Source organism: Protopterus annectens, chromosome 1.part2, assembly GCF_019279795.1.
Source record: "Protopterus annectens isolate FY-2018-M chromosome 1.part2, PAN1.0, whole genome shotgun sequence".
NCBI lineage: Eukaryota > Metazoa > Chordata > Ceratodontiformes > Protopteridae > Protopterus > Protopterus annectens.
Genome location: NC_056727.1, coordinates 116,570,867 through 116,586,404, shown reverse-complemented (window position 1 = coordinate 116,586,404; position 15,538 = coordinate 116,570,867). Strand labels below are relative to the sequence as shown.

Here is a 15,538-nt window from a genome sequence, read left to right as displayed (position 1 = left end):
CTGGGTAGGATCCAGTATCTGTAGGTCCCCAATATCTTTATTTATGAGGTCCATGATGATCCTTTCCATAGCTTTGCAGACCAAGCTAGTCAGGCTTATGGGGCGATAGTTTCCAGGATCCGTTGAGGCACCACCTTTATGGAGAGGGACCACTGTTGCTGTACGCCACTCTTTGGGTACATATCCTGTAGTAAAGGCTGAGATTGAACAGTAGTTTTATGTTTGGGTTTAGTTCTTCTTGGAGTTCATGTAGGACGCAGCCCAGGACACCGTCTGGTCCCACTGATGCTGTGTTTTTTGCTTTGGAGAGGGCAGCTCTTACCTGAGCATCTGAGATGTCAGGGGGGCAGCACTCTGCTGGGATAGATATTTGCCCTTTTGGTGGGGAAGGGGGGGGAGAAGTTTGCGCTGAACCTATCAGCTAGGATGTTGGCAATGTCTGTGGGTTTGGTGTATTTTTTGTCATTTTGGACCAATTCTGAGCATATCTGGGAATTCCCACCCAGGTTCCTAACATAACTAAAGAAAACCTTGTGATTATCCTTAGTGTCCTGTGCAATTTTTCTCTCGAAGCTGGCCTTAGACGATTTTATGAGTGCCCGTAGTTTTTTGCTAACACTGATCAGAGATGCCTTCCCTTTTTGGGATTTTGCACTATCATTTAGTAGCTTCCTCCTTCTATTGTATAGTTTATTTATGGCTGGGGTCCACCAGACAGGATGTCTGCCTTTGGAGGACTGGGTCTTGGTTTTATTTGGGATTGCATGATCCATGCATTCCTGAAGGTGTTCATAGAATGCATTTATAAAAGATTCTGCAGTCTGGGCCGTATTTTCCACAGGCCCGGGGGCTTTGAAGGATTCCACCTCGGTTTTTAGTTGTGTGAAATTTGCTTTAGAGAAGTTTTTCACTGTGGTTTTTCTGGGCAGGGGCTGGGGTCGGGATGTGAATATCTAGTGAGATTAGTTTATGGTCTGATCTTACCAGTGAGGGATACACTTCTGGTCTGGAGCATAGAGTCCCCATGTTGGTGATGATCAGGTCCAGTATGTTTTCCCCTCTTGTGGGAGTGGCAACAAGTTGTTCCATAGCATTTGAGTTTATAAATTCTAGGAACCTTCGGGCCAAGGTGTTGGAGCTAGAGCAATGCTCCCAGTCTATGTTAGGGTAGTTGACGTCGCCCAATATAATGGTGTTTGGAGAGACCTTCATATTTTCCAGTGTTCTCAGGAAGGCCGAGTGGGGTTCCTGGGTTTGGGAGGGTGGTCTGTAGCAGGCTATAAACTGGAAGGCAGTTTTACCCACTGTTAGTTGCACATGGATAGTCTCTGATGCTTTATGCTGTGCCACCAACCTGGAGGTGTGGGTATCTTTGACGAATATTGATACTCCCCCTCCTTTTGTGGTTCCGTCCAAGTTTTGGGGCCGAAAAACATGGTATGAGGTATAACCTGGTAGGGCTGGGGTGCTCTCGGGAGCCTTGAACTAGGTTTCTGTTACTGCACAGATATCGATGTTTTCCATGCTAAGGAGAGTTTCGAGGCATATCTTGAGGTTTAGACTTCTGGCGTTGAGTAGCATTACTCTTAGTTTCTTATCCCTTGTGATACCTATGGAGGTGGGTTTGTCTTTTGAGCCTTGCCTAAAAAAGGCACTATGGGGGTGGCAAGAGCCTTTGCCAATATCCAAAAGCCCAGGGGTGACAGGTGCAAGCCGTCCCTAGCGAAGCATTGTGGCTTGTCGAGCATGTCATCCCAGGCAGACCGGCATTGGATCCCCTTTGAATGACACCAATACTTAAGCCAATTGTTGAAATTGATCATCTTGTCTTCATATTGTGGCATAATTCTTGGTGAGGGTAAGATGCTACTCAAGGTCAGGGTCATACCGGCCTGGGCTACATGCTCAGAGAGCTCCTCTATGTCTCTTTTCATGTAGTCCAGGGAGGTATGTCTCAGGTCATTCACACCAGCATGGACAATGACTGAGTCATATTTGTACTTGCCTTGGAGTGACCTGAGTGCTTGTGTTATGTGGCGGATCCTAGCGCCCAACAGGCAGCTCACCGTGACCTTCTCCTTGTTCAGCCTGGTGAGCGGGATGTCAGTGTGCCTGACGATAGAGTCACCTATTACAAGTGTATCAGGTGTGTTGTTTAGCCTTAAGGGCTGTGACTGTTCGGCACACTGGCTTTATGAGCTATGTGTTGCATGTGTTTTGTTTTGGGGTAGCGGTTGCTTGGGTGTCTGCTTTGGAGGTCTCTGCTGCTTAGGCAGATTTTTATTTAGAGCCTTCAAGTATGTTTTTGTGTGTTTATGTGTTTGCTTTGCTGTCGTGGTAGGTCTATGTGAGACTGGAATTGTAGTGAGTGTGGTTTCCTTCTCCTCCTGACTGGTTACGCCAGTACTGAGTTGAGAGAGCTTAGCCTCCCGTTTGGCGATATGGTTGCATCTCTCACATGTGTTGGAATTTGTTGGGAGGAGGAGAGGGTTGTCTGTGTACATGAGGCAGTTGTAACATTGTCTCAAGATTCCCAGATTCACCAGCTGGACCAGAGAGGAGATTGACAACTGACCTTTGGACATGCTAGAATAGTATTGGGAATTCCTTTATAATAGAAAAAAAGGGCCAATGGGGAACAAAGTACTCAAGGGGAGTTTGTGAGGGTGTAGTGCTTTTAATTTTTTAGTGCTGACTTATATAATTGCTTTAGTGAGCAAGTGACAGGCTTTAGAGTGGGAATATGGTGTTTATTATGAGAACTAGATCAGTTCTAAGGGAAAAAGTGAAGAGCAGACTTTGTGGAGCCGAGAATGGTTTAAACCCAATTAAGCGGAGCTGCCAAAGCCGCGCTAAAGCGGGTTTTATACAGGGGGACTTGAAAGAGCTAGAAATTGGCCCAAAACGGCCAATAGACTACCAGATTTTTGTGCTGGGAACACTCCTCCAGGGATAGATAGGCTGCTCCAAGCTCCCCACTGCCACTGGTGAACAAAGAAGCCTCCCTTTATTCAAGAAAGGAAATGGGCAACACAGGAACTTTCCAAAAGTCCAGAATACAGCAAAGCCTGTATTTGGACTACTCTAGGTCAGGAAAGATGGGAAACAAGGATAATTTTTTTGTTTCTTTTTTGCAACAAACAGCAGGAAAGTGCAATAAATATGTAACACCGGCTAGCGCACTTGAGTGTGGAGCCTCAACAGGTAAATGCAACAAACAGGGCAAACTTTAAAAGTGCAGGTGCAAAAACAACTTTAAACAGTTTAAAACAGTTCAAGAAGCAGAAATACTTGCAGTTTAGCTAGATCGGACAGTCGCCCAGGTGGTAGCATGAAAAAAAACACTTATCAGGTTAGCAGTCGCTCTTTTAGCCTCTCTGCTGCTAGCACCACTCTGCAGGACCACGAGGAGCTTGGCTGAGTAGTAACAAGCGCACAAACCGCGCCAAAGCGGGTTTTATACAGGGGGACTTGAAAGAGCTAGAAACTGGCCCAAAACAGCCAATAGACTACCAGATTCTTGTGCTGGGAACACTCCTCCAGGGATAGATAGGCTGCTCTAAGCTCCCCACTGCCTCTGGTGAACAAAGACGCCTCCCTTTATCCAAGAAGAAATGGGCAACACAGAAACTTTCCAAAAGTCCAGAATACAGCAAAGCCTGTATTTGGACTACTCTAGGTCAGGAAAGATGGGAAACAAGGATAATTTTTTTTTTTTTTTTTTTGCAACAAACAGCAGAAAAATGCAATAAATATGTAACACAGGCTAGCGCACTTGAGTGTGTAGCCTCAACAGGTAAATGCAACAAACAGGACAAACTTTTAATTACAAGCACAAAGGCACGCTAAAGCTGGCTTTAAAGCAGGGGGTTAGAAAGAGATAGGAAATGGCCCCAAACGGCCAATAAGCTACAGGTCACTGGGCTGGAACCACTCCTCAAGGGACAGATAGGCTGCTCAGAGCTCCCCACTCTCACTGGTGAACAAAGAATCTTCCTCCTATCCAAATAAGGATATGGACAACACAGGAACTATAAAACACAAACCAAATGTTCGCAGGGCAAGGCAATGGTAGGGAAACCAAGTACTCCAAAAATATACGATATACTCCAAAAAATGAAAGAATCTCAAGTCTCCAAAATTGTAAAAAACAGGTTTATTCGAATAAGATGCGGTGAGCACTTTCACTGAGATAGCTTCATCAGACCGTATTACAAAACATTCAAAAAAACAATTAGTTTAAATATGTAAAAAGGCGCCAAAAGGATAAATTTCCTTAAAGAAACATACTACATAAAGGCTGCCTTGCATGGTGTGTGATTGTTAAAAAGTAATGACATGTGCTAAAATAATCAACAACTTATTTAAAAATTCTAAGTCTCCTGGACTTTAATGGTGGACATGGGGGGATAAACTTCCTTAAGGAGACATACTACATATAAACTATCTAGCATAATATATAAAATAAAATAATGACATACACTAAAATAGTCAACAACTTACTTAAAAATTCTAAGTCTCCTGGACTTTAACAATGGACGTAGGGGGACCCTGCCATTGAGTCCAGGGGGTAAATCAGCACTAAACTTAATAATCCAATTGATCTCACAATTCTCCGTATAGTTTTCAATGTCCCCCCTTCTAAATGTCCTGAAAATCTGCTCAAGAATCCTAAATCTAAACTCATGGTCAGGTCCACATTCGATGGTGTGTTTAGCAAGGGCATTGAAGGAATGGCCTTTCCTGATGTGATACATGTGTTCACGTATCCTGTCCCTCAATAGGCGGTTGGTTTTGCCTATATAATATGCTTGACAGGAGGTGCAGGATGCTAAATACACAACGTCCTTGGACATGCAACTACCTTTAACTCGAATGGTGTAATTTCCAGTCCCATGGGGAGGTCTGAAGACTGGATCAACAAGGATGTAGGAGCAAAAATTGCATCTAAGGCAGGGTTCCATGCAGGGTCCCTCTATACACCTGTCATATGAAGAAGGTTTGGGATAGCATAATAATTGCTTAATATTCTTCTTGTTACGGTAGACAAATTTAGGTTTGTCCCCTGTCAATTCCTTGACAACGGGGTCAACTGACAAAACATGCCAATGTTTGAAAATGACATCTTTAATGGCACCAACATCTTTGGTGTAATATATAGGGAACAATACATCATTATTTTGTGCAGAACATGCACTGGGTTGTTGTGTCACAGTATGAATAACACGAGCCCTAACAGCTCCTTCAGAGAAATAGGGCATGGCTCTGTTGTTTCTCAATGTGGTAATCCCCTCCATACCCTTGCTGACGTCTAAAGCACTATAACCTCGTTCCCTGAACCTCTTATCCAGGTCTTCCAGGCCTATGATAAAGTCAGAGTCTCGTGGAATGTACCTGGACGTCCGCATGGACTGTCCACGGACAACATTATTGTATACATATCCAGGGTGCATACTGGACCGGTGCAACAGGCTATTCCTGTGACTAGATTTCCTATATAGTCCAGTGTTGACAATTCCTCCTGGTAATTTCTCCACATATACGTCCAAAAAAGGAATGCTGACATAAGACCATTCCATCGTAAAACTAAGAAACCATATGGAATCATTAATCGATCTAAAGAATTCACTCAATTGTGCTGGTGTACCTCTCCAAACTAAAAACAGGTCGTCCACAAAACGCCTGTAGAAAGGTACATATGATTTAAATAACTCATTCCTAAAAAGGTGTAATACTCCCATTCAGCCATTACTAGGTTGGCGTAGCTATTGGCACATGATGTGCCCATAGCTACGCCATCCCGCTGCAAATAAAATCTATCCTGAAAGCAGAACACGTTCGAATCCAAAACCTTCCTCAATAAGGATATAACTAGCTCAATATTGAAAGGAGAATCCAACCTCTTGAGATGGGTGTCTATCATGTCCAGTCCCTCTGCATTGGGAATAACAGTAAACAGCGACTGGACATCCATCGTTACCCAAAGCAATTCATCCGTCTGCGTACAAGTACTCACAAACTCATAAAAATCCAATAGAAATTGTTTGGTATCTCTAAGAATAAACAAACTTGCTTCAACCACAGGTCTCAATAGAGTCTCAACAAAAATTGAGAGGGGTTCAGTCGACCAACCTCTACCCGCAACTATCGGCCTCATAGGAGGTACGACCGGGTCTTTGTGGATTTTGGGAAGCCCTTGAATAGTAGGTACTAATGGATGTGCAACATACAAAAAGTTGTAAAGTTCTTGATTAATGACACTATTGTCAAGTAAGGTATAAAGTACAGATCTAACCCTGTCAATAATGACATCTACTCTTGCCTCAGTGATCGATTTATAGAATCTATCATTCATCAACATGTCTGTCATGTCTGTGTTGTATCTATCTGAGTCAAAAACAACTATCCCTCCCCCTTTATCGGCAGGGCGTATTGTGATGTCACGGTTATTGCGTAAGGTATCTAGGGCTGTCCTCTGCTCAAAACTCAAATTATGTCTACATCTATTATATAGGGTCTGTCTGCCACTCATGCAATAAAGTTCATCCTCAACCAGTTTGCTGTAAGCTGCAACCAATGGATGAAGGGGTGGGACAAATGTACTGGGTTTCCTAAGTACACCAGTGGTTGACATGCAGTTGGACTGTTTGAAAAAAAATCCTTAATGAGAGATTCCTAACAAATAACTTAAAATCTTTCAGGGTTTCCTCTAGTCTGCTACACCTACTGGGAATGAATGTTAGGCCCTTGGAGAGTACCTGAAGCTCAAAATCACTCAGAGTGTGGCTAGACAAATTAAAAACTAACTCTGTTTCTTTCTCTCCCACATCTTCTTGATACTCCGGTTGGAGGAGGTGTCCGGGGATAGCTTCCTCTTGTGACGTCCCCTGCTGTTGGACCTGGTCCTCTCCTCTCTCGTGTATGTTTTGATGGGAAAAGGGAGTTTATCAATAAGCTGAGAGGAACCCACTGAGGAAGTGGCAGTCTGTCGCTCACTGATGTTAGTAGAAACGCACTCCCTCCCAGCCCCTGAAAAAACAGTTTTCCTACGGACAACAGGATCAAGGGCTGGAGTACAATCCCCCTCTTTAGCAATGGAATTCATAACAACTTTGTCATTATCAACAACAGCATCATCAGCACTAGGGCCGGTATTGGAAATCACACTCATCCTTGTTGATCCAGTCTTCAGACCTCCCCATGGGACTGGAAATTACACCATTCGAGTTAAAGGTAGTTGCATGTCCAAGGACGTTGTGTATTTAGCATCCTGCACCTCCTGTCAAGCATATTATATAGGCAAAACCAACCGCCTATTGAGGGACAGGATACGTGAACACATGTATCACATCAGGAAAGGCCATTCCTTCAATGCCCTACTATTCAAGGGCTTCCCAAAATCCACAAAGACCCGGTCGTACCTCCTATGAGGCCGATAGTTGCGGGTAGAGGTTGGTCGACTGAACCCCTCTCAATTTTTGTTGAGACTCTATTGAGACCTGTGGTTGAAGCAAATTTGTTTATTCTTAGAGATACCAAACAATTTCTATTGGATTTTTATGAGTTTGTGAGTACTTGTACGCAGACGGATGAATTGCTTTGGGTAACGATGGATGTCCAGTCGCTGTTTACTGTTATTCCCAATGCAGAGGGACTGGACATGATAGACACCCATCTCAAGAGGTTGGATTCTCCTTTCAATATTGAGCTAGTTATATCCTTATTGAGGAAGGTTTTGGATTCGAACATGTTCTGCTTTCAGGATAGATTTTATTTGCAGCGGGATGGCGTAGCTATGGGCACATCATGTGCCAATAGCTACGCCAACCTAGTAATGGCTGAATGGGAGTATGTACACCTTTTTAGGAATGAGTTATTTAAATCATATGTACCTTTCTACAGGCGTTTTGTGGACGACCTGTTTTTAGTTTGGAGAGGTACACCAGCACAATTGAGTGAATTCTTTAGATCGATTAATGATTCCATATGGTTTCTTAGTTTTACGATGGAATGGTCTTATGTCAGCATTCCTTTTTTGGACGTATATGTGGAGAAATTACCAGGAGGAATTGTCAACACTGGACTATATAGGAAATCTAGTCACAGGAATAGCCTGTTGCACCGGTCCAGTATGCACCCTGGATATGTATACAATAATGTTGTCCGTGGACAGTCCATGCGGACGTCCAGGTACATTCCACGAGACTCTGACTTTATCATAGGCCTGGAAGACCTGGATAAGAGGTTCAGGGAACGAGGTTATAGTGCTTTAGACGTCAGCAAGGGTATGGAGGGGATTACCACATTGAGAAACAACAGAGCCATGCCCTATTTCTCTGAAGGAGCTGTTAGGGCTCGTGCTAATCATACTGTGACACAACAACCCAGTGCATGTTTTGCACAAAATAATGATGTATTGTTCCCTATATATTACACCAAAGATGTTGGTGCCATTAAAGATGTCATTTTCAAACATTGGCATGTTTTGTCAGTTGACCCCGTTGTCAAGGAATTGACAGGGGACAAACCTAAATTTGTCTACCGTAACAAGAAGAATATTAAGCAATTATTATGCTATCCCAAACCTTCTTCATATGACAGGTGTATAGAGGGACCCGACATGGAACCCTGCCTTAGATGCAATTTCTGCTCCTACATCCTTGTTGATCCAGTCTTCAGACCTCCCCATGGGACTGGAAATTACACCATTCGAGTTAAAGGTAGTTGCATGTCCAAGGACGTTGTGTATTTAGCATCCTGCACCTCCTGTCAAGCATATTATATAGGCAAAACCAACCGCCTATTCAGGGACAGGATACGTGAACACATGTATCACATCAGGAAAGGCCATTCCTTCAATGCCCTTGCTAAACACACCATCGAATGTGGACCTGACCATGAGTTTAGATTTAGGATTCTTGAGCAGATTTTCAGGACATTTAGAAGGGGGGACATTGAAAACTATACGGAGAATTGTGAGATCAATTGGATTATTAAGTTTAGTGCTGATTTACCCCCTGGACTCAATGGCAGGGTCCCCCTACGTCCATTGTTAAAGTCCAGGAGACTTAGAATTTTTAAGTAAGTTGTTGACTATTTTAGTGTATGTCATTATTTTATTTTAAATATCATGCTAGATAGTTTATATGTAGTATGTCTCCCCAAGGAACTTTATCCCCCTATGTTCATCATTAAAGTCCAGGAGACTTAGAATTTTTAATAAGTTGTTGATCATTTTAGTACATGTTATTACTTTTCAACAATCACATACTATGCAAGGCAGCCTTTATGCAGTATGTTCCTTTAAGGAAATTTATCCTTTTGGCGCCTTTTTACATATTTAAACTAATTGTTTTTTGAATGTTTTGTAATACGGTCTGATGAAGCTATCTCAGTGAAAGCGCTCACCGCATCTTATTCGAATAAACCTGTTTTTTACAATTTTGGAGACTTGAGACTCTTTCATTTTTTGGAGTATATCGTATATTTTTGGAGTACTTGGTTTCCCTACCATTGCCTTGCTCTGCGAACATTTGGTTTGTGTTTTAATCTTCTATTGCTGTTCATTGCAGAGCATTCACTCCGTGTGGATTGTTTGTTATTGGGGAACACAGGAACTATGACACAGCCCAGAGATCAGCAATACCTGAAGACTGGACTATTCTAAAACAAGGATTTTTTTTTTTTTTTTTTTTTTACAAAGTAGCAGAAATTAGGTACAGAAACACAGTAAATGCTTTAATTCGGCTAGCGGACTTGAGTGTGTAGCTTACCAGTTAAACTTAGCAAAAACAAACTTTAAAAGTGCAAAAAAACTCAGAAATACAGGCAGGAATGCAATAAAACAACTTTGCAGAGCTTATTTAGTTAAAGAAACAAACAGAGAAGTCTATATATACAGAAAAACACACAAACACTTCAGATGCAGTGCAACCTAGAGCACTTGAGTTGTAGCAATATTAAGGCAATTACAGTTATAATAAATGCTCTGAAATATACTCTATATTTCCAAAATGTTTGAGAAGCACAGTCAGAACTCAAGGAGGTTCAGGCAAAAAAAAAAATGGCAGGATGTGTTACAGCCAATAAGATCTAACATGTCACTACAGAAAAGGGCCATTATCCAGTTAAAAGTCATTGGTCACTGTCAAGATCTTTTCAGGCAAATCACGGAATCACAGGGAAAACAGACAACGCCTATACAATATAAGGACATGTCCCTAGTCAATGTGCTACAAACTTACTATCCTTCATTACTGACTGCTATCAAGACTAACAGGAAAACAAAGGAGATGGTAAAGTGCAAAATGCCTAAACAGTCTATCCACCAAAACAACAGACTATATGGGCTGAAACTATCACTGAGAGAAAGGGGAGTCTTTGCTCATCTCTTTCTTGTTTCATGGCACACCTGTCAGGTAATGTGCACAACTAACCCAAAAGTATCATCAGGAAACCCTTGGATTTGGATAGTTACCCAATGCCTTTTCATGTCAATAGGTTTTTAAGCCATCTTAATACCGTGCTGGGAGTGGGAGGAACGATTAAATTTTTTAGCATTTTCATGTTCAAATAACATATTTACACTCCTAGAAGCACATATTAAGAAGATTTAGCTGAAATGGATATCTACTTTAAGCAGGAATGACTAACAGGATACATTTAAATACTGTTAGGAAAATATCCCTCAAAGAGATTAGCTACATAAGGATAAACCACAAGTATGAGAATAGCAAAAGCTCTAATGAAAGCTGATAAGAAGGCTCAAATTAACAGTCAAAAAAGAGGGAGGAAAGTAAATCATAAAAGATCATTTTTATGCATAATTAACACCTGCAATGTGCTAAAATGTGGTGCTACAAGAAAATCCTTCGAGAAATATATCTTCTCTTAAGAGCATCTAAAGATATGAACAGATGACAGAGAAACCTATTCTAAGAAACTCTAAAGCCTTGGCACTATGGTAGCAGTACTTTTCAGGCCATCTACCCATCACCAACAATCCATCACTGTTAGACTTACTCTGATTCAATCTACTAAAGGACCATTTATTATCAGCCATTTACCTGATTAAAATGCAAGATAAGGCTAAATACATCAGTAACAAAACATGACTAGGCAAAATTAGGAATGTCCAGTGCTTACATACCTGGTTATTGAGGAATGCTTCTGCCTGTTTTGTATCTCGGAGAAACAGCTGATATGCATGTGACTGTGACAGGAGGCTTTGTCTGTTCTCCCACATCTTGTGTAGCTCATTCCATCCAGTATCCAAAGCCTGAAGTCGCTGGCGTAGAAACATATACTGTGCATCTGTCTGACCCTGTGTTACCATTTCACCCATGTCACGCATCTTCTGGTAGTCCTCTTCATAGTTATTGATTTCATTCTTGATGTTTTCGTGCTGTGTCAGCAATTTCTCAGCCTCAGCAAGAGTGTTTGGCATATCCTCCGAGGCAATAGCAGTCTGGGTCCTAGACAACCAAGACTGAAAGTCATCTAAATCACGTAGGAACTGCTGGAGCTTGCTAGCCTCACCAAGAGATTCTTCACGGTTTTTGAGTGTAGTTTTCATTTCCTCCCAGACATCATCAATTTCTGTTAAGCGACCCTGGACTGCTTGGGCCTGATCAGGGTGCTCTTCTGCAAGTTTTTCTGATTCTTTCTGCAGGTCATCGAGTTTTGCTTCAATGGCTGCCAAATCCCGCTCCATACCTGTTAGCTTCCTCTGCAGGGCCATGACTCCTGCCAGATCATTGCCCAGTTCCTGTGTACTTTCAATAACTTTGGTCTTCTCTCTGATCCAGGACTTTGTTTCATTGCATTCAAGGTGGTAGTTCTGAATGCTAAGGGCACTGGTGAGGGCATCTTTCTTTCGGTCCACCAGCTCTCGAAACTGGCTCCACCTGAAATAGAGGGAAACAGATTAACAGTCTGGAAAGTTTTACACTTTACAAGTACAAATCAGACACAAAAACAGTCAGACAGCAAGCTACACACAGGAATAAACAAGGTTTCCTAGTCATCAGACATACCCAGTTGAAAAAATGAAGCACTTCACAGATTTTTTTTCTTAAAAAATACAGTCAGGCCCTACCTTCCACAAACATACAGTATACATTCTCATTGTCATAGACCATAACACTTGTCCTTTAGTCTGTAAAGTAACTTCATCATCATCACAGGTTATCTGTGCAGTGTGACACTATTTTATTTATTTTTTTTATTTAACATTTGTTTACCGGGAAAGTCCGACTAGGCTCCACAGAGCCTGTTTTCAGCGGAGGCCCAGGGAAAAATGCTCCAGAAGCATGTCTTTAGAATGTGGGAGGAAACCGGAGTACGGAGGAAACCCACGAAAATGCAGGGAGAACATGCAAACTCCGCACAGAAGGCACACCAGCCGAGAATCGAATGGGAGAACCTCTTGCTGTGAGGCAACAACGTTAACCGCTGCACCACTGCGTCGCCCCTAAACTATACTATAATATACTATAGTATAATATAGTACACTAGTATATAGTATAGTTCTTTGTACTAGAGAACATGTAACTGCAAAGCATCAGTGTTGATTTAGTCTGTTGCCTTTTAATTTTTGGTTAATCCTGACACTCAGTCTTGTTATATACAGAATATTACATAGTGTCAGAATAAATCTTTTTTGTGAAACTTTCATCTGTCTGCCCATTCAACATCTATGTTATATTCAGTCAGTTATTCTAAAGAATGTTTATGTTTCTGAATAACACTATTTGAAGTAGCACTTATCAAATGTATTAAGTTTTGACATGAAAACACATCAAAAATAAAATTAAAAACTGCTGTCTTACAGCATTTCACCAGAAAATGTTACTTTTAAATGGTTTTAAAGTTTTATGTTATCAACTTCATATTTTAATATACAATAGCAAAACAAGTACAGTTTTGTACCTACCATAAATGTAGATGTTCGAAGATCCACATTGCTGCAGTCCTTACACTTGGGTAGTCCGCTGTCCTCGGTCGGCCCGAATATCAAAGTATAAGGCTGACGTCGGTCAAGGCGCATTAGACTGACATCAGGACGTCAGGGTACAAATGCGCATGACCGACGTCATATCCTCAGTCTTTTCTTGCCCCAGATGTCAGAAGACCCTAAAAAGAAAGGTCAAAACCAAAAGACAGCAAACAACCAACCAACCACCCTTGCACTAATAATATGTACAATATATACAATAAACACAATATTTACAGTCCAACCCACACAACCGCCTCTAACTACAGAGGGGAAGGAGGGAGGGTAAATTGGACTGCAGCAATGTGGATCTTCGAACATCTACATTTATGGTAGGTACAAAACTGTACTATGTTCTTCATCTCACATTGCTGCAGTCCTTACACTTGGGTAGAATCCCAAAGCAGAGGTAAGGGAGGATGGCAAAACTATAAAGAAGCAGGAGCTGCCAAAATGCCCTGTAAAATAGCAGTGGCAAAACCAGCCCTAGATTTAGAGTAAAGTGGAAGGTGATAATGCTTAGAGAAAGTATGCACTGAACTCCAAGTAGCTGCCTCCAAAATATCTTTAGTTGCCACCCCTTAAAAAGCTGTCGAAGTGGCAGTAGCCCTAGTGGAATGAGGCCTAATCCCAGCTGGAATCTCCTTGCCATGATGGGAATAACAGAAAGCAATGCAAAACCCAATCCACTTAGAAATAGTTTGTTTTGACACAGGCTTACCCTGAGAACTCAAAGCAAAAGAAACAAATAACTGCTGAGACTGCCTGAACCCTTTAGTTCTGCTCAAATAATATCGCAACTGCCTGCGTACATCTAAAGTGTGCAAAATCTTTTCCCCTTTATTTTGGGGATTTGCATAAAAAGTAGGCAAATGAATAGTTTGGTTTAAAGCCACACTAGAAACCACTTTAGGCATAAAGGAAGGATTAGTACGTAAAGATACCCTATCCTTATGGAAAATTAAGAAAGGCTCAACTGCCATAAGGGCCTGCAATTCAGAAATCCTTCTTGCAGAGGTAATGGCCAACAAAAAAGCAGTCTTCCATGATAAATATTTCAACTCGGTAGTAGCTGCAGGCTCAAAAGGTTGTAGAGTGAGTTTCTCCAACACAAAATTGAGATCCCAAGCAGGAGTAGGAGCTCTACGTGGGGGTCTTATATTCTTTGCCCCTCTAAGAAATTGCTTGAACAAAGGATGAGAAAACAATGGTGGGTCACAGTCATAGTGAGCCGAAATTGCTGCAGCATGAACCTTAGTAGAAGAGAAGGACAAACCTTTGTCCAGTAACTCCGTAAGATATTGAAGAGCCACACTTAAATTAGGCTCAGAAACATCAAAATCCTTTGCTGCACTCCAAAATAAAAATCTCTTCCATTTATCTGCGTACACTTTCCTTGTACTAGGCCTTCTACCTTCCAAAATAACATTCAAAACTTGCTGTGGAAGTTGAGACCCTCTATGGTTCAAAACAGAATATGCCAGGCTGTTAGGTGAAGAGAGTGAAGCTTGACATTGAGTAAATGACTGTTCTCCTGAGACAACAGGTGTGGAATCGAAGGCAAAGGCCATGGAGGCTCCCGTACCAGACTTCTCAGTAATGGGTACCAGTGCTGTCGAGGCCAATCTGGAGCTATTAAAATCATCTTTGGCTTGTCCTGTCTGACCTTTAGAAGTACCTTTGGGAGGAGAGGCAGAGGTGGAAAGGCATACACATGAAGATTGCTCCAATTGAAAGGAAGAGCATCCACTTTCCAAGCTGTGGGATGAAACCTTTTCGCAAAACTTTGGCAGCTGGTGGTTTAGTGGAGAAGCGAACAGATCTATGTCTGGAGTTCCCCATGACACTGTCAATTTCTGAAATACATGAGGATCCAATTTCCACTCGTGGGGATCCATAATTCGACTGCTCAACACATCTGCTGAGGAGTTCTGTGCTCGGCAGAAACCTTGCCTGAAGATTTAGCTGTAAACTGAGAGCAGTCTCCCACAAAATCATTGCTTGCCTGCATAGAGGATAAGAATGTGTTCCCCTTGCTTGTTGATGTACCACATGACAGTTGTGTTGTCTGTTAGAATCAACACCTGCCCTGGAAGAAGTAAATCCTTGAAAGCTATTAATGCAAACTGGACTGCTAACATCTCCTTCAAGTTGATATGTAGATGTTGTAGTCTGGCAGGCCACTTGTCTTGTATCCACTTTCCATTTAGATGAGCTCCCCAAGCTTTGTCTGAGGCATCTGTCGTTAGAATCTGACTCGCCTCTGGCCGGGTCACAGAGAGTCCCTTGTTTAGGTGACATTCCTGAGCCCACCACAAAAACTCCTTTTGAATGCAAGGTATTATCTGAATGACAGTGTCCAGATCCTGGCAGTGCTGTGTCCATACATTTTTGAGATACCATTGTAACTTCCTCATATGCAGTTTGGCATTGGGAAGCACCAGAATACAAGATGCCATGAACCCCAAGGCTTGAAGGACTGTCCTTGCAGTCAGCCTGGACTGATGAGACAATTGAAGAAAGTAAAGGGAAGGATTCTTTTGT

The 15,538-nt window shown here is 42.0% G+C and overlaps 1 protein-coding gene across 1 annotated transcript in view; it reads right to left on the bottom strand.

Annotated features, from left to right (window-relative positions):
- SPTBN1 (spectrin beta, non-erythrocytic 1) overlaps window positions 1-15,538 on the bottom strand; it is a 2,377,138-nt gene that overhangs the window by 983,593 nt on the left and 1,378,007 nt on the right. The window contains exon 16 of the mRNA XM_044055150.1: window positions 11,150-11,906. Within this exon, the coding sequence (XP_043911085.1) occupies window positions 11,150-11,906 (757 nt within the window). The remainder of the gene's footprint in view (window positions 1-11,149; window positions 11,907-15,538) is intronic.